Source organism: Convolutriloba macropyga, chromosome 10 (assembly GCF_964194025.1).
Source record: "Convolutriloba macropyga chromosome 10, txConMacr16.3, whole genome shotgun sequence".
In the NCBI taxonomy this organism is placed as follows: domain Eukaryota; kingdom Metazoa; phylum Xenacoelomorpha; order Acoela; family Convolutidae; genus Convolutriloba; species Convolutriloba macropyga.
The window spans coordinates 27992670-28016108 of NC_134477.1; the positions used below are offsets into that span (position 1 = coordinate 27992670).

General features: G+C 33.5%; 1 protein-coding gene across 1 annotated transcript in view; it reads right to left on the reverse strand.

The window, feature by feature from the left end:
- The window catches only part of LOC142347977 (lipoxygenase homology domain-containing protein 1-like), a 322517-nt gene that overhangs the window by 37608 nt on the left and 261470 nt on the right, over positions 1-23439 (reverse strand). Inside the window, exons 29-36 of the mRNA XM_075399144.1 lie at positions 23125-23414; positions 18150-18372; positions 15713-15946; positions 15233-15308; positions 14655-14794; positions 12024-12187; positions 11362-11448; positions 4999-5134 (exon numbers count right to left, since the gene is read on the reverse strand). Coding sequence (XP_075255259.1) covers positions 4999-5134; positions 11362-11448; positions 12024-12187; positions 14655-14794; positions 15233-15308; positions 15713-15946; positions 18150-18372; positions 23125-23414 — 1350 coding nt within the window. The remainder of the gene's footprint in view (positions 1-4998; positions 5135-11361; positions 11449-12023; positions 12188-14654; positions 14795-15232; positions 15309-15712; positions 15947-18149; positions 18373-23124; positions 23415-23439) is intronic.

Genomic DNA, 23439 nt, shown 5'->3' on the forward strand with positions numbered 1-23439 from the left:
TCAGAAGGTTTAATCAGGTAAATGAAGAAGTAAAAGAGTTGCATGATAAACAGGTTGCTAAAACAAAACAAAGGAGTGAGGATATGAAAAATCTAATGCTTGAGGCTGAGGCTAAATATCATCCAGATTTAGATCTGCGAAGCAGTTTGGTAAACCACGAACAAAGTTCGTTCACTGATCAGTCTAAAGACTTAGATCTGCGAAACAGTTTCATTGATCAATCTAAAGATTCATATAGAGATTCAGATAGAGATTCATCTGATGATTTTGTCTATGTCCAAAAGCCTAAAACAAATAAGTTTAAATGTGAAGAATGTAATGAAGAGTTAACTCAAAAGAAATCTCATAGACACACTCAATCACTTAAACATAAAAAGAATGTACGATTATACAATAGAAATAAAATTATTGAGAGTGCTAATGAGGATGGAATAAAATTTACTAATGAAGATATAGAGCAAAAGATAAATGAACAGTATTCTGAACTAGAGGGAATAAAGTATTGTGATAGTTGTGATATGTATCTTGATAACAATACTGCTTATAATAAACATGTGACAACATTAAAACATAAGAATAATGTAACACTAAATGATGGAGAGATAATAAAAAATGGAGATAAGTTTGATTGTATAACATGCAAGACTAGTCTAAGTCAATATAGTGTGGAACAACATTTTAAAACAAAGATGCATCTAGATAATGTTGTAGGAATAACTAAAGATAATGATAATGATAGAGACAGTTCAGGTTATTGTGGTATATGTAATACTAGATATGGTAATAAAAATGAACACAATGAATCAGATCATCATAAAGAAAAGGTTAAACAGGAAAAGCTTACTGATAGAAAGTGGAGAGAGAAAGTAAATGAATTAGGATTAGATCATAACATGAAGCATAATCAAATAATAATAACGAGTAGTGATCATGAAGATCCTAAATTCTTGAACATACTAGAGTCATTGCATAATATACATCCATATATTAAGTTCAACACCTTTGATGTAGTTAAGTATACAAAACCTACAGATGATCAGATAGAAGAAAACGAATTCACATTTAGACTAATGACTAGACAATATAATGGTCCTAATGATTTGGATATGTTGAATAGTGAACTAGAGACTAGAATGCAAGAACAAGAGATGAATCAATCTGGATGGAGTATGCAAAGATTTATCAAAAGAACTATGTATATACACAGGTTTTATCCTACTGGTGGATGTACTACTGAGTTACCATTCACATCTAGATATATACTTAATATAAAGAATACTGATAACAAATGTCTATTGTGGTGTTTAATTTCTTATCTACATCCTGCTAAAGATCATTCCTATAGAGTTAGTAATTATAATGAACCAGAATATATTGATGAGATAAAATTACCAAATGGGGTTACACCTCCATATGATTATTATCATTTAAAGAAAATACAAGAATTAAATAAAGATAAACTTTATTTAGTGTATTTAATCTAATTAAAAATAAAACTATTAATCCTGTATTAATCAATCATAATGATTCTAAAGGATGTAATATATTATTTTGGGATAATCATTACTTCCTATGTAAAGATGTATCATTCCTATTAAGAAAATCAACTAAACATAAATGTTATCCATGTCTGAAATGTTGTGTATCATTTAGAACAGAAGATGCATTAAATAAACATTTAGAGATGTGTAATAATACTGGAAGAAGAACATTCCATAAAGATGAATATCTGAAGTTTGATAAGTTCCATTATAAGAATAGAGTACCATTTGCTATGTATTATGATTTTGAATGTATAATAAAAAATGGGAAACACTTACCTATTGCTTGTGGATTATATTTAAGAAGTGACTATCCTGATATATTAGAAGATAAGTATGAATGTTATTGTGGAGAAAAAGTAGTTGAATGGTTTGTAGAAAGAGTAGATTATTACAATAAAGTATTTAAAGATATATTTAGTATAAATATTCCAATGAAAGAAGAGACTATTACTCCGTTATATAGTATATGTTATTATTGTAATGAGGAAATGGGTGAAGCCGTTGTTAGAGATCATGATCATCTAAATGGTAAATTTAGAGGATATGCTCACAATAAATGTAACCTCCAAGCTAAGAATAATATTGTACCAATGTATGCATTTAATTCTTCTAATTATGATAATCACCTATTTATAACTAAACTAGCAAAGAAGACCAGAGTTAAAGTATTAACTAAAACTGATGAGAATTATATTAGTATTGATATGGGTTATGTTAAAGCAATAGATATGTTTAGGTTCTTCCATCCACTTAGCTTAGATGCCATAAGTAAGACATTGAGTAATGAAGAATCTATAACATTAAATAAATGTGGCTTAGAAAGACGTAAAGGTATATTCCCATATGAATGGTTTGATAGTATAGATAAACTACATGAAACAGCACTACCACCTACGGAAGCATTCTATTCTAAGTTGAAACAAAGTGATATTACAGATAAAGAATATAAGCAAGCAATTGATTGTTGGAAAGATACTAAATGTGAGACAATAAAGGATTATATGATGTTATATCTTAAAACAGATGTATTGTTATCAGTTGATGTATTTGAGAAATTTAGAGCTATTTGTTTAGAATATTATGAAATAGATCCATGTTACACTTATTCTACTCCTGGGTTAACCTGATTGTGTGGGTTGAAATATACTATTGTTTGGCTTAAGTATTATAAAGAAAATACAGTTAATATTTATGATACAATACAACACGGTATAAGAGGTGGGTTAGCTTCAGTATTAGGTAATTGTCATGTAAAATGTAAAAATAAAGAAATAGATCCTGAGTATACAGGGACAGAGAATTATTTAAAGTATTTAGACTTCAACTCATTGTTTGCTTCTGCTATGGTACAACCTTTACCGACTGGTGAGATCAGAGTATGTGAAGATCTGGCATACACAAAATCTAGCTCTAATACTGGATACATCTATACAATTGATATAAAGTATAATGATGAGTTGAGACAGAAAACAAAGAAATATCCATTCTTTCCTGAAAAGACAAAAGCAAACATTGATCAGTTTACAGATTATCAAAATGAAAATAAAAAGAAAGGATATAAACCTAATGAGAAGTTAATGCTAAAGTTAACAGATAATAAAACTATGTAATAGATGGAGAGATGTTAGATTGGTATTTAGATCATGGTTTAAAATTGGAAGATATTACAATTAAACAAAAATTAGAATATAATAAGAGTGAATGGTTAAAACCTTATATAGAGTTCAATATTCAGAAAAGAATAGAAGCTAAAGCTAAGGGTGATAAATTTGGAGATGTATTCTTTAAACTAATGAATAATGCCTTTTATGGAAAAACAATAGAAAATGTATATAATAGACAAGATGTAGAGTTAGTTAATGATGTAGATAGATATATTAAATTAGTAGAAAATATTAGTTTTAAATATGCTGTAGAGTTTGATGATGATCTAGTAGCTGTACATAAAACAAGAGGTAATGTTAAATTAGATAAGTTTAATTATATTGGATTTGTTATATTAGAAAAAGCTAAACTATTCATGTATAAAGCCATATATGATTACTTTGAGAAAGAGTTAGGTTGTAGTTATCATTACACAGATACTGATAGTATATTTATAAACATAAATGTTCCATTGGATAGTACTAAAGAAAAAGAAATGAATAAGATAAAAGGTATATTGCATAATAATGAATTAGGTAAGATGAAAGATGAAATGCCTAATGATACTATTATGGAAGCTTGTTTCCTTAAAGCTAAAGCATATTGTTACAATACTGTTAAACGAGAAGAAGAGAAAAAGTTAAAAGGAATAACTAAGGCTACTATTAGAAACCAAATTAATTTAGAAGATTATACTAATGCTATATATGAAGGTAAAAGTAAATATGTAACTAATTATACTATTGATAGCAAAAGGCATAATTTAGAAACAAAAGAACAATATAAAATAGCTATAGATCCATTTGATGATAAAGGTATTAAAGATAGTAATGGTGAGTTTAGGTTCTATCAGTGAATTTGCAAAAGAACTTCGTTGAATTATAATATTGGTATGAGAACAAATAATAAATTATTATATTATTATAATATTTGTATGACAACATATATTAAATTATTTTTTATATTATTTTTTCTAAATCAAGTAAAAAAATACAAGAAAAAAATTTTTGTGTAAATATCAGTCAAAATAAGGTAAATATGAAAAATGGAAAATTTGAGTAAAATGTGTATATGTCTCCATGGCTCGGGGGCCCGGAGGCCACCATATACACATTACTATCTGTGCTCAAATATATTTTTTAGTAACTCTACTAGTGCCAATCCCCAGCCCAGAATGAAAACGAGAAAGGCGAAAAACTACAATATACAAGAAAAACCTTTTCAAAAAAATTAGATAACAAATTGACTTGAGATTCTTTCCGACAACCTTTTAGCTATAATATATTTGCTTTATCTTGTTTTATAGTTTCTCGTTTTGTTTTGTTTCATTTTGTAGAAGAGCAAAAGTACGGATTGTTTATCGTGCTATATCTGTGTTTCAATAGCTCAGAAACTCCCCCACTGTCGGCTCTCAGCCCGGAATGAAAAAGGATGAGGGAAAAATCACGCAGCTAATACTGCAAAAAACTCAATGCCGATTTTTCCAATCAGATAGAGAACATTTTCCGACGTTCTTGCATAATCAAATTACTTCTTGTTTTCAAACCTTAAAACTTGACATATCAAGCTTAGTTCGTGGAGATTCTTGCTTGCCTATCTTATTTCTCGAATTTCTTGCAAGGGTCTCGTAAAGTTTTAATAAGCTTCCCATCAAGGTGTTTCAATCTTCATTTCATCAGGCACCAATTCAGTTGATTGGTTTCTTTCAAACCCATAATAAATTACCGAAAGGTTGCGCAGAAGTATTTGATCAACTTCGAAATTTAACCTATAGAGCAATGGTGTCAACAACAAACAATATTGATCTTACTTGGGGCTGCTTTGTCACCGGGCCAGTTAATCGGGATTTCCTTGATTAAGTCGCCACAGTTCAGATCCAAAGATATGAATCCCTCGTCGACAAATGAACAAAACTGGTCATTGCTCTCAGGGTCGAACAGCACAATCTAAAACAGTGGAGTAAAAAATCACCACACAGATATTTTTGTTACTGTTTCGACTCAATGCATTAGTTACATTCCCCGAAGTTGGTGGCAGAGCAAATCAGCGCTGAATCAGTCAAGAAGATGCTGTTTTGTAGGATGACCAGTACTCTGTTCATGTCACATTTTAGACTGGCTAGTCTTGGTTTTTGAGTAAAATTTACCCCGTGAAAAATAATATGTTCACCGCACCCAGGTTGAGGTCGCGCTCAAAATTGCCTCTGGTCAGAACGTTCCAAACAGTTGTGACCTCTGACCAGACCATCCCAGACCGAAGTGACCTCTGATCAGACTAGTGCGCGCTCCAAGTTCACTCTGCCCTCGAAGCACGCTCGAAGCCGCCTCTGATCTGACGAGTTCCAGACCGAAAAGACCTCTGATCAGACAAGTATCAGGCCATTGTCCCGACTAAAATGCGCTCGAAATGCTGTCCCAGACCATAAGCACGGATGATCTCTGCAGATCTTCAATTACGAAAGATTGCACAAACATTTATTACAATAAAAAACAATAAGATAATATATCAATAAACGAAAATTTAAATTTTCTTTGAAAGACGATTATAACCGGGATCAGCATAAAATCAAAATGGGAAGACGATTGCACTAAAAATATATTGCTAAACTGAACAATCTTTTGCCCGAGGCAGATTTTAGAGTTGGTATTTTCAGCTAGATTATTGGCATGTTGAAACCTTTTTTCTACATCTGGAAATCTGTTGATGAAAGCACTTTCGAAAAAAAATCTCCTATAGTTGTTTGTTTGTAACTCCTGCGTAGCCGGTCCCCCGCCTGGTTGAGAGAAGGATGAGGGTACACACCGATAGCATATTGGAAAATCTCAAAGAGTTGTTCTTTAGTTCAACTGTAGATTTGTTTCCGACAGTATTTAATCTATATTAGCTCTCGAAACGTCCGTCCTCTGATTAGACTAAAGTGCGCTCAAAAACCTCTCCTGATCAGACTAGTTTGAGCTCGAAATTGTCTCTGATCAGACTGCCCAGACCGAAGTGACCTCTTATCAGACAAGTTCCAGACTAAAGTGGGCTTGAAGTATTTTCCAGACCATGTAATTTGAGCGCACCGGAACACGTGCGCACTCGAAGATCGTCTGATCAGGGTCACTTTGGTCTGGCCACCTCGACCTGGACAGCTTATATCCCGCCGACAAAGTTCGATTTAAATGCGATTCGATCTTCCGCGTTGTTACTGGTAACTCTTTATTTGCGTCGCAAGTCGTAACCACTAAGCTAAATGGGCTTTGTGGTAATTGCCTACAAACTAGCTTATATATAAATAGTGTATACTACTCTAGTAATTACCATTTATAATCTACAAATTTTTCACATCACTCTGCTCAGACTTAATTTTGGGGTATGTGTAATTTTTAGACTATGCAGAATAGGTTTAGCGTGGACAAGCTTTATGACCTCAATATAATCATAATGAAGAAAAACAGCCCAAAAAGGAACCAAAAATATTCAGGAGAAACAATGTTTCAGAACTGAATTAAGTTTTCACTCTTGAAAAGTGCTGCTGCTCTTGAAACAATTAAAGACATCGGAATTTACTCAAAGAAAACCTCCAATTATCTCTTAACTGTCCTAATCCGCACATCGATTGGATTTCACTTACATAATCACCAGCAACATTCTCAATTCCGCAATATGCCCGAGTCGAGGTCACGGATTTATGTCCAGACAACAGGTTGTCTGGGGTGGGGAGTAAACAAAAAACGGTCTGGAAGAATTTTTGTTGTCTGGAAATTGTCTGATAATAAACCTGGGAGGTCTGGACATAGACCCGAAAAAACAGTTCCAAATTGCAAAAAAATTCCCAGACAAAAATATCAAGATGGCAATTCAAATAACACTTGTTATTCTATCAACAGAGATTGGGCGAGGTTGCAAGCTCATAGGAAAAAACTTCTCCAAAATTTTGTTAGTTAGAGAAAACGATGCTAAAAATTTTAAATGGAGGGTTTTAGCCAACTTTGTTAAAAGTCGCTATTAATTCAGAAAATAAGAAAGAACAGATTAAAGATTTTACTATTTATTAGTTTAACTTCTCTGATAAGTACGAATTTCAATACCAAATTTGTTGAAAGCAAATATATTATCTACCACTTAGTCGCTTTGAAGCTTATTCCTAGAAAACAAAATTTTAACTGAGCTAAAGATACGTTAAGCTAAGATATAAAAAAATAATGTAATCAAACCAATAAATGTCTAGTGAGCAGTAATCAAAATTTTTGTTACAAGCTGCAAAAAAATGAAAATTGTCGTTTTTTTTTCTGTTAAAATTCCTTTTTTTATAGCCATAATTTTTTTCTGTAACAAATAGCTTTTGTCCCCAAGTTCACTGTAGCTCACTGGTGATATGTTGATCACTGATCAAACGACAGATAGCCCCAATACCATAATCTGCTAGGTACAAATCTCAATCCTAAAATTGTTGCAAGCATTTAGACCTTTTGCTATTCAGCCGATTGAAGCCATTCCTACAGAACAATTTTTCACTCAGCTAAGGTTAAGTTAAACTGAGATTTCAAAACCAAGAAAAAATAATTATTAATCAAAACCACTGAATCTCTGCTGAGCAGTGCTGCTAAAAAAGAACACATTTTGACAGTTTTTAATTTTAGCATAATTTTGATATTATAGTTACAAGTTGTAAAATTGAAAAATTCCAGCTGCTTTTTTTTAAAACACCTTTTTAGAAATATTTTTTCCATAATTATAACTTCTGTCCCCTAGTTCACTGTAGCTCACTGGTCGCAACTAGCACATTGTTTGTATAACGTAAAGCCCCAATACTAAACTGGGGCAATAAGGTGAAAGAAAGGTAACATTTCATCTTAAGTCCTCAATTCTGGACCCAGAGTTTTCTTATTTTTTTTTGGAATACTGCCATTTGTTTTTAGTCGGATCAACTCGATAAAACACCTGGCGCTTTAGAATGTCTTTGAAGTTGAGTGACTTTTGACGGTTAGTGGGAAATTTATAATATACAGCAATTGAGACTACATGACATTGAAGCTTCGATATTGGGTGGTTAACTGGTTTGCAGAGGTTAGGAGCTAATCTTGAGCATATTGTCTATGTAAACAAAAAGAACGAACTTGAGCGATGTAAGGTGGAGTGGCATGTGGCTTTAGCTTTCATGTGGCTTTAGCTTTCATATAAACAAAAAAGAGACTAGCGTTTCAAAGGCATCAAGTCTTCAGAAAAAGCACGAAAAGAATTTCAGAGGTCATTACACGAAAGGAACCAAGTATGATTACAGCAGAAAAAAAGAAAGGAAGAGCTTGGGAAAAGAAAAAAAATTTTTTAATGAATTCCACCCAAACCCCAAAATTTTATCCCAAAAAGACACTTGGTGAAAATGAGCTTGTATTCCCTACAGCTACAAGTTTGGGGTTACTGTTGAGTGTTTTCCAGAAGGATATAATGGGTACGTTAACAAGAAAAAATAACTGCATAAAAAAGGGAAAAAACAAAAAAAATGTGCTTCGATCGATTTGCCGACCAATTTCGCCGTTTGACAACCACTAAAAAAGACCCACAGCATGGGGAAAAGAAAACAAAGAAAAAGAGATAAAAATTTTTTGTCAAAAATTTTATTGTGAGAAAAGCAACGCAAATTGTAATTGAAAAAAGAGATTTACGAACTGTTATAATTTGCGCACAGTCGGAGCAATGACTTTTAATCATTAAAAACTGATATTTTCATGATGTAATTCAGCAAGTGTTAGAATTCTATGCACAACAAACAAATGGTTTTGGTTCCATAACAAAATCAAGCAGAACAAAACACAAAACGGTGGTTGAAGGGACATGCACGAAGAAACGAAATGAAAAGAAAATGAACTGAAAAAAATTAATTTGCCTTTTATTGCATTTTTTTTAATCCAAGCTCGGTACTCCGAAAATTCGTTTGAGTAAAGGATTTTAATTTTGCGGGAGAAATTTGGTATAGATCTTGGGGCAAATAATTATTAGAGTTCTTATATGCAAATATTGTCAGTCATCTCGAATTCATCAGGGAAAATTTTGGGGCAATCAGCTCGTCTAATTGAAACCTAACCTAGAAAACGGTAACTGTTAAACAGTGTTTTTAATTATACAGTGGAGAGAGTCAAAAGTGCCTTATTAGAAGAAATATTAAGAAAAGGACTTTCAAAAGAGCAAATTTTTTGAAAGAGTTTTGGGTGGAAATAACAAGTAATGAAGTGAAGTCGATGTTTGAAATAGAACTAGTTATTGCTTCAAACTCTTTTTGAGTATAGAGTGATCAGTACAAAAGAGCGCAAAGTTTCTTTGGCAGAATTTTGGTAGAGGGAAACTGATCTCTTGGAAACATAAGAGCTTCAATTCTCAAGATCCCCCCAACCGTACTTCTTTGCGCCCAAAAAACCTCAAATGTTGTTTGGTGACTGATTGGGCAGTTGCATTTGCAGGAACGGAAACAGTGAGTTTTTTCTGGTATCCGAAAGATGTTTATTTCGTTTGCATACAAAAAAGTGGCGATAACTAGGTCAAAATAGCAACCAAAAACCACATTCAAACGTGAAGAACGCAAATTAGTTATCTTTTAGTCTCATGTTATGAATGCTGACGAATACTCTACAAAGAAAAAAGCAGAAAGAGCTAGGCTTTCCCTGATTTTTGCATCATTGTTACTATGAGAAAAAATTTAAAAATTACTTAAAGTAAACATTTCTAGATCCACACTGGGAGCAAAAGTATTCGCACGCTAAATCAGAGAAGTCTCAGTTTCAGAGAATTGACAAAAACAGAACGCATGTGCTTGTATAGAAACTGTTGAACATGAAGCATAATTCTTTTGCGATCCTGAACCTATAAAAGCAAGTAGTCCACGAAATTCCACTCAAATTGAGCAAACATTTACATAAGATCAGTTGCATCTTGAGTGACATTTACATAAGATAAGTGACTGAACTTCTATGCACTTACACGTTAGGTCAAAATATTCTAAATCAAACAACTGGTTAATTATCGCTGATAGAAAATGATGAGGTTGAGTACCCTTAGCCACAAAAAAAACGAGCAGAGATAGGCCTACGATGCTGAAGAACAGCGGTTTGTTAGACAATTTTGAGAGAAAAAGAACAATCATGGGGTGGAGTTGGTTCTCAGTGAGAGAAAATTGTAGTTATTCAGTGATTTTTTTTGTTAAAGAAGTTAGATGCGTAGTTGTTTAGTTGCAGTGAATTAAACTGCAATGTTTCTCAAAATAGTTGGTTGCAAAGATTATCAAATTCAGGCCAGTAACACAGCTACTGGGAGGCAGAACGTTTTACAATTTTTTCGATTAGGAAGTGAGTTGCATGCGTTCTGGATACTTGTGGATACTTAGATTGAACTGGTTTGAATTAGTGTGAACCATTAATTAGTTTTGATAGAAAAATTGTTTTTGGATTCTTGAATATATTCAATTATTTGTTTCTGACTATAACTTTTTTATTTGCTGTTTTTGCAATTCTTGCTAAATTATTAATTTATCCGGAGTGATTTTTTCAAACTGTCGAGAGCGCAATCTTTTTAGGGACAACACAGTACACTCCTAACAACGAAAGGAATCACCAAAGAAATCTTTTGGAATTTTGATAGAGGTTTGTGCGCTAGCCAGCTAGAAGCCTTCTAACAGCAAAGTACAAAATTCTACAATTAGCGAACGTTTTGCTGATTTTAAAATAAAACCTGTCGTTTGTACTACTTTTCGCGTGTTTTTAAAAAAGTTTCCGAACTGGATATCGCATCGAGTTGAACTATGCAACACCAGGTTAGAGCAAAAAACTAAGTCATAGAAGAGCTGTGTATAAGTTTCAACGTTTTTCTTCGGAAAAAAAGTGTATGAAGTGAGCCACATTTATGAAATCGTCAAAAATGATATTTTGCTTCCAGAAATGCGCTGAAAAAGCTTAGTTCAGGTGAGTTTTTTCCAGATATATCCTCTATGATTGAAACGCAAATTGTGTGACTAATTTCAGCTTTCATGGTCTCAGTGAATGACAAAATTTCGAACCCTTTTTATACGCAACATTTTTATACGCAGCGCGGACCATAGAACCAGTAATTAGAACCTGTCAGTTAAATGTCATCAACCTGGTTATTACAGAAAGAGTTAGGTGACTGTTTTTTACAAGAAGTGTACATTTAGTTGACTTGCCTGGTTAAAGTGCCAGTCGGGATTGTCTCCAGTGTTGTTGTGACGCAATCTAGCTTTTATTGGCTTCCCAATGTTCACTGTGTAGATCTAAGAAAAGAAAAAAACTTTGACAGAACGCTATTCAAAATAACAACCGAAACATAATTCTTTCATTCATCATGCAAGGCTTGTAATAAGGGTTCTACTTTCCACTATTTTAAAAAAACCGACCCCCGAGTTTAAAAGACTGGAACCTAAAGCCCGAGATAACATTAGTTATCCCATAATGATGGAAATATTTACCAAAATAGAAAACAACCAAAAATCAACGATGAAGCCGCCCGCACCTAACTCTAAAGACAAATTCGCTGAGTCAGAGTCTAATTCAGGTCACATTTGACACTGAATTTGTCTGATACAGAGCTATTTCAGTGATTCATTCTGAATCATCTTCTGATCCAGAAGATTACTGAATTTTTTCTGATTTTTGCTCTGACTCAGAGAGATCCAGAATTCACTTCACAGTTGGTTCTGAAATCCTTCTGAATCCTTACTAAAACTAAACTTAAAAACTCTCTGAAATTGATCTGAATCAGTACTGATTGTCACTGAGCTTTAAGGACGGGCGTTATTCGCGATTGTAATGTTGATAGGATTCTCTGCTGCTATTTCACGTGACGAACCTCTACTTCCTTAGTACAGTCTGAGAAGAACGGGTCTCTATTTCCTCCCCCGATTGGTGTGTCTATACTCTCTCCCTCCTCCCCTACAATCTGTAGATAGACTGTTGCAAAAGTAGCTGCTGAGGTCTCACTCGCAGTGGTCACAGAGAACATCCATTTGTTAGCTGAAAACAAATAGAAGGAATTGACATCAACAGTACCGATAAGATTTACAAACAAATCGCCGAATGTGTATAAAACAGAGGCGTGTTCACAAAAAACTTAACATAGTCGGCATATAGCCGGAATAGCCGCGAAAGAATAGACCTGCGCGCCGTACAATAGAGATAGAAACAGAGAAAATTTGAATTTTCAGCTCTGCTGTGTGAACAAATGTAAAACGAAAAAGAGCGTCAGACGACGAAACAAAAAACATAGTAGGACAAGTCCTGACGTACAATTCAAAGAATTTTCATTTAATAAACAGATAATTAGACCTAGAACGGACTATGAATGTATTGAAAAAACTATTTAGAAAAAAGTCCAATCCAAAGAACGAAAAAACAGTAAAAATCAAAGTGAAATTGAGGCATGTGAATAAAAAACCACTAACTGGAAAGCGATTTTTTGTTCAAACACCGTTTTCTCACTCTAGTTTAAAAATTGAGCACAAATCACGCCGCAGAACCACTAGCTTTTTCACTCCACTTCCTGTTTCGGCGTGACCAAAATCACGGCCCCAATTGGACTTCAAAAATCATGAAAATGTGTGAACAGATCTTAAAAAAACATAGCCGGAAGAATTCCAGAAACAACTCAAGGTGGAAATCCACTTAAATGCCATCCAATTAGTCATCAGACAAAACGTGTCTCCACTAATTTAGGATTATCTTGAAACAAAACCATAAACACAAAAAAGTAAAAAAAAAATCTATTATAATATTTTTAAAGTTCGATCAAATTTTGTCATGAATTGAGGCCCCGAAAAAACATCTCTGCCAAAATTACTTCATCAATATGCCTAGTACCCACTAAGACCCCTTATGAGAAAATTTAAAAAATACTTTAAGCCAAATCATGAAAAAATAGGCTCTCTTAAACAACTTTGACTAAAAAACTGGAAAAAAGTTACTATTTTTTTTGATATTACAAAGGCACATATATCCAAAGAAAACTTCTTTTCAGCCAATTGGGTATCCATATGCTCGCAAAACAATATGCAAGTCATAATGGGCTAAGAAACTTGTCTAAAGAAGAGAAAAAACTGCAAAAAATTGGTAAAAATAGTTTTCTCCATTTTTCATCATATTCCTCAACAAAAAATGTTTCATATCCACAAAAGTGTTAGCACTTTTTAACTAAAAATTGCTTAAGTAATGGGGGTCTTTTCAAAACCCCTTTGAGGCAGCAGACAATAGTAAAACAAACCGCAAAGATTAACCCAAAAGTCAGCAAAAAACAGGAAAAGCTCCGAATTGGCATTAAACTCATATAAATTTCCAGAAACCTTCAAACCACTACCAAAAACAGCCTAAAACTAAAAGAAAATCATAACCAAACCCCTTAACCAAAAAAAGTTGAAAATAATGCTTTAAAATACCGCACGTGAACATAAAATTTCGCTCGCTTACAGAATTTTTTTTTCACACCTCAATTTCTCGCACTCTAAAAAACAGCGATATGAACAAAAAACCACTCTCTTTTCACTCCACTCTTCATTTTGTTCAGCAACAAAATCACTCCAAATTTTTTCGTGTGCTTCATTTCCCGCTTCAAAATTCACTCAAATAACATTGATTTAAAAAATAAGACTTCTCAAATAAAAAAGATTAAAAATAAATTTGATTAAAGGAAAGACTTCTCCAATACTCCTCTTCGAGTCGTAAAAATACAGCGACCCACTATGATTCAAATTTTTTGAATTGCAAAAAACCAAGAGCACCGCAATGTAGCTCCGCTCAGCTTACATCTTCGCAGCTATAAAAAGAAATTTGTTCAGCGTATTTGATCGCTCATTTCAGCGATATTCAACCAATGAAATTGAGCAATTTCCGCAAAACTAGGAAAGCACGTGATTGCAGAAAATAGGAAAACTTAACCCTGATAGCAACCTTCACTAGAATGGTAACAACCAATTAAATTCATTGAAAAGCAACCTTTCAACACAGTTGGATCAAAACACGTTAAAAATTAGGCTGCTTGGCGACTCTCAGATCACGTCTGCTCATTTCTGGATCTTGATCATTTTAAGGATTGCGGGAGTTTGTTGCTGTTGTTGTGAAGGATTTACGGCAACTGTTGGGAGTGATAACTGAAGGGAGTGATAACAACCCCGCTTACAAACAACCATTTGTAGAGCTCGTCTATCAATCTAAGTTTATGCAGATGTTTTTACTAATCACTAATACTCAATTACGCCACATTTTAATTCTTCGGATGTTTGATTGAAAAATACTTGAAACACGCACGGGTTGGTTGTAAAATGCCAGATTCCAAACTAGCAAGTTTGAGTTTCAAAAAAGGTTCCGTGACTCTCGCTAAAGTCACTTCCAAATTCTGGCTTAAATCGCGAGCTGCTACGTGGTCCTTAAAGAAAAGCCAAATGTTCTAAGTGACTTACTTGAGTCAAGTAACCTATTCGACTGTACGTACGGAATTTGCGTTTGGTGTGTCCTTGGAGTTTGCTCCTCCTAGAAGAGACACTAGCTGGGTGAGTCTCAGGTGGCTCATCTCTGCTGCTCAGACTCAGCTCTGCTGAAGTGTCTCCATTACCAACTCCACTATCAAGCCACCTATGACAACAGCCATATTACTAAATGACAGGCTGTCAATATGGAACTGCCCGAGTGGAACTCCGACTGTTATTTTGTAAAAATTGCCGAGATTTGGCTTTTAACGATTATCTTAATCTATGTGGTCTTTTCGGCTGCAAAATGAATAAGTTTTTTGTTCTCAAACCTGCGTGAACATAAACTAAGTACGTAATAATGCACTGATAATCGTTTGTACAGCCTTGTACAATTATGATGGTTTAATATATCAATTTTAGATTTTCCTCTTCCAAGATCAAGAAGATATTTCAAGTCTTCAATGACCTCGAGAATATAGATGCTTTCATTTTTGGATTGGGAGCATGATTTGTGAATATATACATGAGGGAGAGCTCTTCTCTCGCACTCTGATTGGCTGCCACTGTTAGGCTATTTGAGAGCTCATTTCTCGCACTCTACCTGTAGCATGAGAACAGATACTCGTATGGAGAGTCGTCCTGTTCAATCACTACCTTGTCAAGATACCATCCAGCCCCTGGAAAAGACACATAAAGCTAATAGTTTTAAGAGAAACGTGAAAAAATTAAGAAAAACTAAAATTTTGTCCGGAATAAAACTTTCTTCCGATTGGGGAGTCTCGAGATAAAAATATCTCGGCAATAACTTTGAAGCAAAAGAAGAAAACATTTGCTGCATAAATTTTGTGCTCAAGGTTTCATTGTAATCTTGTGTTAGATTCACATGGGAAATTACAGAAATTGCGAAATTTATCATCACACGAGAAGAATCCTGATTGTCTTTGGCAAATGAGTTGATTCAAAGCTTCAAATTCAAAAAAAAATGATCACGGATGTTCGAATTTACAGAATTACGAGAAAAAGTCATCAGCATGGCGTTGTACATGCATGATTTTGGGTGAAATTGAAAATAAGAACTAACCAAATCCTATTGCATTATGTCCAATCACAACACTTTTCAGTTCCCCAACAGACACTGCCACAAATTGGAATGTATCCTTTTGTCCAGGCACAAACAACACCTCAGTGTCCAATGCCTTCCGCAGGGTTCGAGGCCCGCACTCTCCATCAGAACCCCGGAGAAGAATCGATACCTCTCCAAGGGTCTGAGCAGCGCCTCGATTGCCAGTGAAGGTGTGAATTGTGTATACCACCACTGAAAGTGAACATTTTACACGTGCACTTTTTTCATGAGCAGATTTTGATCATATTATTCATATTAAAAGGTTGGAAAATTTGTCGCTAACTGTAGTCCAACCGCAGTTCTCTTCCTCCCTAAAGCCATCTCAAAACTTTCATAATAATAATAATAAATTGTTTACTGGTGTCTTTACAGCAGAATAAATAGATCACTTACACAATTGATCAATACAAAAAAGAGCACCAGAAAGATCGCCATTAGACCATAAGGTCCGTTTTCAGGCGTCTCATAGTCGGAAGAGAAATTTCATGTTATTTATTTCAAAGTTATTCAGTGGAAATCAAAATTAAAGTGATAGCGATAAAAAAAACAAGGAAGGTTAGTGTTAAAATGATTTCAATTTGGTCATACTTTTTGATGAATAAATTTTCTAATTTAAGCCATAAATTGACCTAGTGAGTTGTTCATTCAGTAAAAAAAAGTTTTCTAGCTTTTCGTGAGCAAAATTATTTAACTGTGCGCCGCTCAAATTTTTCACTTTTGTTAAAAAATTAGAATCCGGTTTGAGAAAAACGTTTAAGAGTTTTCGGATTTTATTTGACAGACTGTTTTCGGAAAAAGATGGATTAAGGGGGACAGCTTTAACACGTTTTTCGCATGAGCACAGTTTTGACAGTTCATTTTGTGTAATGAAGTGGTTTATGTCCATGATGCAACTTTCACGTCTTATGCATTTTGTCATCAGTTTAAAAACTTCGTACAGATGAAGCTCCTGGGCCGAAAAAACTTTGTATTTCTCTCTGATGAGAGAAACTGAGTCAAACTTTTGAACAAAAAAGATTACTCTCAGTATTCTATTAATTTTCACATCGACTTTCTGCATCGTAGCTCTACTGGCAGTACCATAGACTAGAATCCCGTATTGAACCACTGGTTTAACACAAGTGTTGAAAATCTTGATCAATTGGCTGCGATTTAAAATTTTTCTCAATTTATAGAAAAGTCCGCAAAATTGTACCAATTTATTTTCTACGCGATTCGAGTGTTCTCTAAAACATAATTTTTTGTCAATCGTTATGCCCAAGTAACTTAAAGAATTTATATTTTCAAGGCGCTTGCCGTTCATTGTAAAGACATCACTTATGTCATGCTTAGTCTTAAAGGTTATAGATTTACTTTTATCCGTGTTCAGTGTAAGTTTGTTCATTTTAAGCCAGTTTTCTGTTTGAGATAAGATCTGTTGATGTTCCCGACAAGCATTGGCTTTATTTGATTTTGTGTGAACTGCAGTATCGTCAGCATAGAAAATGAAGTTTGAGCATGGGCTGTTGGTTTTCAAATCATTCATGTAAACAATGAAAAGAAGTGGGCCTAATATAGACCCTTGTGGTACCCCGTATTTAACTTCTGTCATTTGCGACTTCCTTTGTCCAGACTGAGACTGTACAAATTGTTTCCTGTTTTTCAAATAAGATTCCAAAACAGTATATACAGGACCCCTTAATCCATACATTTTACACTTTTGAAGCAGAATTTTTCTGTCAATAGTGTCGAAAGCTTTACGTAAATCTAAAAATGTGCAATAAGTTTGCTCCGTATAAGAATGTTTTGATGATCGTATCAACTCAACCAAGCTGCTAACTGCGTCAACAGTTCCTCTTTTTTCCCTAAAACCGAATTGTTTGCTGTTTAAAATTTCAAAGTCTTTAAAATAGTTGGAAATACGATTTAGAATAATTTTTTCGAAAATTTTACCAAGAGTTGGTAAGAGAGATATTGGGCGAAAATTATTGGGTTCATTTTTTTCACCTTCTTTATGTAGAGGTATTACTGATGCTATTTTCAATGAGTCCGGAAAAATGCCTTCCAGAAAACATGTGTTAATCAGTTTGGATAGGTAGCGCGCGATTGAAACTGCTGCAGATTTTATAAGATATAGTTAAGATCCATATAGTCTTCGCTGTATTTTGACTTAGAATCCTGGATAACTCTAAGCACTTCTTTTTGGCTCGTTGGTAACAAAAACATAGATTGAACTTGTTGATTTTTTAATGAACACTCACTTTGTCTAAACTTTTTGTTCAATTTTTCACCAATTGTTGCAAAGAAGTGATTGAAATCGTTTACTTCCTTTTGGTTGAGATTTTGTACTTTTTCTCGCTCATTTCCGCTAAGATTTCTTATTAATAAAAATTAAGGAGAAATTTTTTAGCCTTACGTGGGTAGGCAGGTCGATCTGGATAAATGGCCGGAAACTCGACAGACAAGTCACTAGCATGTTCCTTCACATCTGAGATCCAGAGTCTGGCTTCAAATCGGATCTCATCTTGGGTGAGTCTGTTCTTCATTTTGATCTTCTCAATAAACCATGCTGGATTGTCGCCTGTGTTATCACTTGTTATCTTGATTTTCTTCAATTCCTTCCAAGCAGGAGTCTGGACCTAGAATCACTCTCGGAAATCATTATACGATCTATTTTCAATATTAGTGCCACGTCACGTCATTAACAAATATAAACATAACCTTTTCATTTTCTAATTTTTATTTCGGTTGTTAAATTTCAATTCGGCTGTTGAAAAAAATAATGATCAAATTAATTTTTCAACGCAGACCTTTAACGTTTCATCATTATTAGGTAGGTTTTTTGTCCAAAGGCGTATACCCTAGATGGCCGCAAAGTTTTAGTGGATATTTTGGGTTCTTCCTGGTAGAATCAGCAGGGGATTTCATCTGTATAATCAGTGACTAAACTTTTCCAAAAACATTACAATTTGAACAATTTGCAATTTACAAAGATGATAGAATATGCAAAATTAATGGATGTTAAATCCAAAATTACAATGATTGTCAAATAATTTCAACAGCAAGAAGATTGCCATTTCAAGAAGTTTGTTTTGATGTAGTACGGTGCTCAAGATCAAAGCCAGCAAACCAATTGTATATTTTAGTCTGAAGTCTCCTTTTGTATAGAAGTTAGTTTACACCTGATGTTTTTCAAATCCGGCATCCAAATTTTATTCACAAGCAGGATGTCATTTAGAAAAAAGTTTGAGATTCCTTTAAAATAATCGGAATCTAAAAAAACAGAATCTATTCATTTTTGTACATATGAAAATGATCGGCTTTTCGCCATTTCTTTATTGCGAGTTGTTCACACTTTGATTCTTCTCCTTTGATAAAGAACAGATTTTTAAATCACAGTTTTTGAGTGCTTTGTGGAAAATCTTGCATCAACAGAGAATTTTATTTCAAATAATTTGCTTACAAGTTACCAAAAAATGGCTTTTTAAGAAGTGACTCCCTTGTGCCTATTGAGATATATGTTCTAAAACGATTTGGGAACAACTTTTGATGTGTCATTGATTAGTGACCAATTTCGCTTCAACTCGGCTTCGTTTCGTATCAACATTTTTCTCGATGAGTTAAAAATGGTTTTGTTAAAACTAGTGTATCTTGTGATGATACAATTTTTTTTACCTGAATGATAAAAAAAATAAAACCGAGTTCTTCAAAAGCCGACTAATCATGTTCAGATTTAGTATTATAAAATTAGAATCCGTAAAACGCAGCCTTCCTTATAGAATTAAACCTCATATGGAATGCCTAAACTATCGAATCATTCATTGAACTTCGATCTTATGGAGACGGAACATAATGAAAGGTAACATTTATCCAATAAACGCAGATTGTTTTGCTCCCTTAGTGGAAAGTTATTGGACAAATTAATAATTTTTCGAATCAGTCTGCAAAATATGAAAACACATGTAAATAAATTGTTTGCATTAAATAAAAAAAGCTTGGCAAATTTTTCATTCATTTTGTAAGCTTTTGAAAATTTTGACAGTTTTTGGCATAGCCTGCCTAGAGCTATCTCTTTTACAACTAATGATCTGGCATTTTACAAGGACCATGAATGGATTTTTTAAAGGAAAATTGTTTTTGAATGCTGTAATTAACTATAGAAAACTCGTCAAAATTATTTGAATTAAAATAAACTAGCAAAAATCTTGCATAACAGTCGTTTGAGAAGGCATTCTGTCCGAGAGGAAAGTTTTAAAAAAACTGCTATAGAGCAATAAAGTCGACAAGGAGGCTCATTATCGTGCGTTCGCGCATGATGTTCAGACCGGCGCTCATCTACATTTTTGACCTAATTGTCTTTTGACTTACATTTTTGACAAAGAGATGATCCAAAATAGATGTTTGAGTTTAAAAAACCGTTACACAACCAAACTAATAAAAGAATAAAATATTGCCATGATTCAATAAAACGAGATCTGACAGTAAAACGACTACATGAAAAACAACAACAACAACAAAAAAAAGTGAAAACAACAATTTCACGGCAAAGCCTCAATATCTAAATTTAAAAGCATCTAATAACAACGTCAAATTACAATCAGACAAAACCTTAACTACACAAATTTAATTTTTCCTACCTACACAGCAGATGCAATTTTTCCTGAATAAGACTAGGCAACAAGTCGACAAATAAGAAATCATGAGGCAAAAATCAAAAATCAATCAACATTTGTTAAACCAAATAATTTCAAAAAGTCCTAAAAATCATTAGCTTTTAACAAAATAATTCTTGATAAATTTACTAAAATGTCAAAATGAAACCAATAGAATCTGTTTTGGGGTTAGATTAAGTCATAGGAACGAACTAAAGTTGCAGAAAAACTCAAAAAAATACGAACAACAGATTGCGAAGACATAAATTACTGATGCCATTCAAATCATAAGCTATTATCTGAACATTAGGTATTTTTATTTCAGTTTCTATTTATACTAATTCAACTAAATTTATACTGAATGAATAAAAACGTTCAATTGAGCCACATTTGAAAATCATTCGGATCTGTTATTACGCGATTGTGCTAAAGGAAGAGAAAAAGAAACACAAATACACCACTCACATAAATCTATGAAAACTCAAATTGTCAAACAAACAAAACATCAGCTGCGTCATAATATCATTAAACATGTTAGTTTTTAAAATACAAGGAATCATATGGGACCTCTCAATGTCGAGAATAAGTTCCAAGTTGACGAAGAGAACAATAAAATCTGATAAAATTGAAAAAATCCTGAAAAACGTTAGAATTGTAAAATATCCTAAACTTTAAGACTTTTCGCTATAAAATAACTGCTTCGGATTACATAATTCTGTCCATTCAATCCTCAATTACAAGCTTAGGATAACGGTCAACATAATAAGGCTACCTAACAAAAAACAGGCAAAAACAGAAAACTCAAAAAAAAATTGAGGGGGAAAAGTGTCGCACTCATTAAAAAAAACTTTTCAGTAAAAACTTTTCTATTTTAAAATAATTTTTCAACAGCAATGAGATTCTTCCCTCCAATAAATCAACAAACATCAACAAATACATTAAAACCAGGTAATTTTGGAGAAAACAGGTAGTATCAATGCCATTAAATTCTATACCTTTCAATGGAAGATAAAAACACGCTAAATTATGCTTCGATGAGACGACAAGGATGTTTAATATCCAAATATTAAATTGGAAAGTGAAGGAAGAAAATGTGGAAGCCATTTTGGACCATAAGGTTTTCTTAGAAAACTTTATGTATCTTTTTTCAGTCTCATTTTTCAGTCTCAACAGCCATGAAATTCAATAGCATTCATCGGAAGTCAATAAATACGTTCAGTTATGACTTGATTGGAAGGGTATTTGTCATCCATAAGTGTCGAAGCCATTTAAAACAATAAAATTTGCTCTAAAAACTTTATCCATGATCCATTGAACGTCTTCCCTAAGCCAATGGGAGATATCAATATCAGCATATAGTGATAAGATTTCAAGAGAAACCAAAAACACAAAAATATCCCAAAATTTTCTCTAAAAAATTTGAAATGTTGTAGCATTGAAGTCATATAACAAAGAGTTAACGATAAAACCAATAACCAGATTAAAATTGATTGCAGTAGAAAAGAAGGGAATCCTTTCATTACTGAGACTAACTCACAATTCACCAAAATAGGTTTATAATTGGTTAAGGCTAAAAATACTTCTCAAAAAATCACTTTTTAAGTCTTAACAGCCATTAGCTGTCCACTCAAAGCTCTAGATAGGTTCACTTAATGCTTATAAAAAACCTTTTGCATTTTTGTCAATGAGTCTGTGCCATAGGATTCCAAAAATTAGTTAAACCTCAAAAAGGAAATCAAAAATTCATTTAGAATTACGAAAACTCAGAGTCGAAGCCAAAAAGAACACAAGCGATTCCTTGAAAACAAGATTTTTGTCTTTAGGTGACTTCAGAAAGCAAAAAGAATAATAAAAAATTTTCCAAAAAAGGAGCTCTCAAATAGAATTCGAATATTTTTGATAGTACAATTCCCTATGAGACTAGAACTAGTCTTTTTTATTGCCTCTCGTCTCTTAGGAATTCAAAATTGATTCATTTGGTGGCGTGAAATGTAATTTTGAATTAATATTTTCTATTAAAAAGATCTTAATTTGAGGAAAAATTTCACTAAAAGTGAACAAAATGCCAAATATCCTCGTGTTCACACAAAACTTCAACCATCGATAACTCCTCGGAAAGAACGAAAATCAAAAAAAAAAATCTTTTTAGTTTCGAATTCTACGCGCTTTTTAATGATACCACTCACATTTCTCTATGAAGAGTATATCCATCGCCCAAAATTGTCTGAACAAAAAAACCAATTTGAGTATATAGTTCCTCACCCACAAGTGGGGTCGGAACAATAAGTCAAAATACAATTTAAGCCCATTCCAATAAATGCGCAAGAATTACAAATGAGGTCACACCTTTGGTAACTTTAAAAGCATGCTATATTTTGAAAATATATTTTTAAACTGTCTTGTGATTATAAATTTGAAGAATGAAATTTGAAGAATCAAATTTGAATCATGAAGAAAGTAATCCGACGAACTCATTTCATCAGCTCATATAAATGACATATAGTCTTTTTTAAATGTTCAATGGAGTCATCTGTTTTAAATTCCTGTAGTTCAAAAAAATGACAACGAAATAGCTCAACTGGAACAAACTTGCTCAAATTTTACATTTTTATCAATTTTGACAATATTTGAAAAATTGACCTGTTCAACAGAAATTTGCAAAAAGCGTGATTTTATTTCGCTTGGTTTTTTTTAACCGTGCATGATTCAAGGAAACTAAACTTTGTTTGGTGCCCGTACCGCAAAATGGTCTGTGGCTCCGACTTGAAACAAGGCCTCTTTATCTCCATTGCCATCAATCTCACTTTCCAGTCTCAGTTCATGTCCCTCCACAGTTTGCGAACCTTGTGGTCCATAGAAAGCCATACTTATATTAGCCATAGTTGAATCCCCGTCGTAACTGCCAGTTGCAATCCAGAGATCCCACGTGTGGCTGTCGTTACTGTCCAGAGTTGTGTTTTGCCTGTTTGTAATGTTTCCTGTAATCTCTGGGTGCTTTTCCACTTTTTCATGGACCACCCGTTTTTCACCTGTCAATTGCAAGTGTTCTGTTAG